The sequence below is a fragment of the Austrofundulus limnaeus genome, unplaced genomic scaffold (assembly GCF_001266775.1).
Source record: "Austrofundulus limnaeus strain Quisiro unplaced genomic scaffold, Austrofundulus_limnaeus-1.0 Scaffold7, whole genome shotgun sequence".
In the NCBI taxonomy this organism is placed as follows: domain Eukaryota; kingdom Metazoa; phylum Chordata; class Actinopteri; order Cyprinodontiformes; family Rivulidae; genus Austrofundulus; species Austrofundulus limnaeus.
The window spans coordinates 2,878,076-2,880,915 of NW_013952409.1; the positions used below are offsets into that span (position 1 = coordinate 2,878,076).

The 2,840-nt window shown below is 42.1% G+C and overlaps 1 protein-coding gene across 1 annotated transcript in view; it reads right to left on the reverse strand.

The window, feature by feature from the left end:
- mical2b (microtubule associated monooxygenase, calponin and LIM domain containing 2b) overlaps positions 1-2,840 on the reverse strand; it is a gene marked incomplete at its 5' end in the record, with an annotated part of 36,397 nt that overhangs the window by 14,312 nt on the left and 19,245 nt on the right. The window contains 5 exon segments of the mRNA XM_014032990.1: positions 888-961; positions 1,095-1,281; positions 1,424-1,516; positions 1,612-1,713; positions 1,853-2,266. Of these exon segments, the coding sequence (XP_013888444.1) occupies positions 888-961; positions 1,095-1,281; positions 1,424-1,516; positions 1,612-1,713; positions 1,853-2,266 (870 nt within the window).

Below are 2,840 nucleotides of genomic sequence, written 5' to 3' on the forward strand. Positions count from 1 at the left end.
ATATAAGGAAAAAAAATAGAACAACAATTGGCAATTGCCCATTTTCATCACTCCCCTCCACACTGTCATCTGCGACTGACCGTACCCCCACCGCGCGCGCGCGTGAGCGGACTTTAAAAAGTGAACTTTACAGCTTATTAATGGCGTGCTTTGCATTGAAATTTATCTTGTCCGGGAGGGGTCTGTGGGTCAGGGTGGTCTGACGAGGAGGGTGGAGATGTGTGAACTTTTATTTAAGATTGAACTTGGTTTAGTCTTTTTATTTGACAGCAGAAACATCATTAATAGCTACTGTTAAGAAAGCTTATGATAAAGTTGATCTAATATCTTTGATTACGAAGTGAAATTAAATATTTGAGTGCAATCACGTTTCAGTGTGGTTATAATTCCTCACTTCACCATCTGTGTGTGTGTGCGGACTGCGGAGGGGGGGCGGGTGACGGTCAGCCGCAGATAATGCAGAGAGCTGAAAATGGGACAGACATAGATCCATCCATCTATTTTACCGTTTCTTACAATTCTTATTAAATTTTATCTATTTTGTTTGTTTGYTTTATTTTAACAATCTTTTTTTGTCAATTTTTACGATTGTTAAATTACAGAAAGGCAGTTTCACCAAAGTGAAACTTAAATCTGTCTATCTGTGTTTGATTACTCTGATCTTATCAAGGACCAGGATGTGTGACACAAAAACAAAAGGTTTGGAATTGAAACTGAAGAATTTAAAATTGGAAGTAGTTCCAATTGAATTTTACAATAAAACAAAATACAGTTTCAAAGCAATTTAATTCAGATTCAAAACACCAAATTCCTTTTTTAATTTATTTTATTCTATTTATTGTTTTTATTCATTTATTTCAGTCTTTAGCCTCTCCTGTGCGTCTTACCGTTTCCCTTCGAACACCGCCCAGGTGAGAGCTGGACTGGCGCTGGGAAAAATGCATCTTGCAGTAGAATTTGGCTGTAAAGAAAGTCACAACAAATCTCTCGTTAACACTTCCAGTCAGCCGAGTCCTGCACGTAAAATTAAACGAAGCAAAGGAGGAAACGGAGGAGGAAGAGTTCACTTCCAGGTCAGAGTGAATGAAACTCACCCTCCTGCGAGTGGAAGGCGTGGCCTCCCAGACGAAGGGTGCAGTTACAGACATGACAGCGGAAGCAGCCGCGGTGGAAGAAGTAGCCTTCGGCGCTGAGCCGCTCCATCACGTAGACCCTCTTGGAGCAGAAGTGGCAGACGTCGCTGCCGCCGAGCCCGGGAGGCAGCTCCTTACGTCCCACACACTGAGGAGGCGGGGTTAAACATTTAATAAACCTGAAACCACACCTGGTTAGGGTTAGCATCACATGTAGCAAAGCTGGTGCCTTCGTTATTTCAAAGCGCCGTTAGTTCTGGGTTAGCTCCTTCTGCACCCATGCATCTTACCGGTGGGGCACCGGGCCTGTGGTCTGTCTCATAAAGGATGGCCAGAACCTGAGCTTTAGCATCGATGGCTGAGGAAACCTTTCCAATTGTGCGCTAACGTCACAGCCGCGAGAGGGGAAATAAAGGAGGAAATCACAGAAAGAATGAAAGTGAAGAAGAGGGAAACAGGTTGAGGTTTTGACTTGTACCTCTTTACTGTAACCAGGAGCTGCAGAGGGACAACTCTCAGAGCGGACCACTGACTTAGGGGCGTTTCTTCGGGCGCACAGGTCGTCACAGCTCCCAGAACACTAAATGAACATTCAAATATTTCACCGACCTGCTCTTTAATCTGCTGCACAAAGTGACTAGTCGTAGGTTTAAGCTTTTGTTTTTGTGTTTAGTTGCAAATAAATAAAAAAAAACCCACCCGAGTTAGAGAAGAGTTACCTTCAAGTAATCTTTGACAGCTAAAGTTTTATTCTGAAACAACTCCTGAGCATTTCCATGAGCTTTCTCATGTTCCAGCTCACTCAGCGAACCCTCGTTTATCCCCTCGCTGTCGTGATAAGCGGAGCCGTTCCGACTCTCATGGGTGTGAGATGAGGAGACAAGAGGAGGAGGGTCGCTGTTGGACGGGGAGGAATCGGCGCAGAGAGGAGAGGTTTGCTCAGTTTTTTCAGAGTCGGTGTAAGACGGAGGAGAGAACGAGGGGATCTTGTCTTTATGTTCAGGAGAGAAACCAGTCTGGATGGTGGGGTCAGGGACAGGGTGGACCGCAGGGTATGGGCTGGAGCTCTTAGACAGAAGAGGAGGAGGAGGAGGAGGTGGTGGTGATGGAGAAGAGGAGGCAGATAGTTCACCCTATAGAAGTGGAGCCAGACAGATATTATATAGATATAAAGGCTGAATCTTTAAAAGTGAAAGGGTTTAAATATGGAGGACCAACACTGACACAATTAGAAATAAAAGCAGAAATATATAAATGGACCAATAAATAAATAAAGACGCTTAAAATGCACCATTTAAATTAAAAAAGGAGAACTTGACCTCACGTTTTATAATTTGATTGACTTTCATATTTATTTTTCCAGCTTAATTCCAACAAATTATATATTTTATCAAAAAATAAAAATTTTACTGTTTTTAAAAATATATTTTTTGTTTTTCCTTTAAGCTAAACTGAGACAGGACAAGCATGCACATTAGATCTGCACGTGGATCCTGCTACTTCCTGTCTGTTGACCAATAAGAGAGGAGCTATTCCTAGAAGCCCCGCCCATCTTGTTTGCACAATGAGGCAGAAATTCATAAGGTAAAGTAAAAACAGGAGACAGAGAAATGTAAAAGCAACACATGGAAATAAAAAGATTTGTGGGAAAAATTACAAAAAAATAATTAAATATAAACATTTAAGAGACACAAGTCCATGTACAAG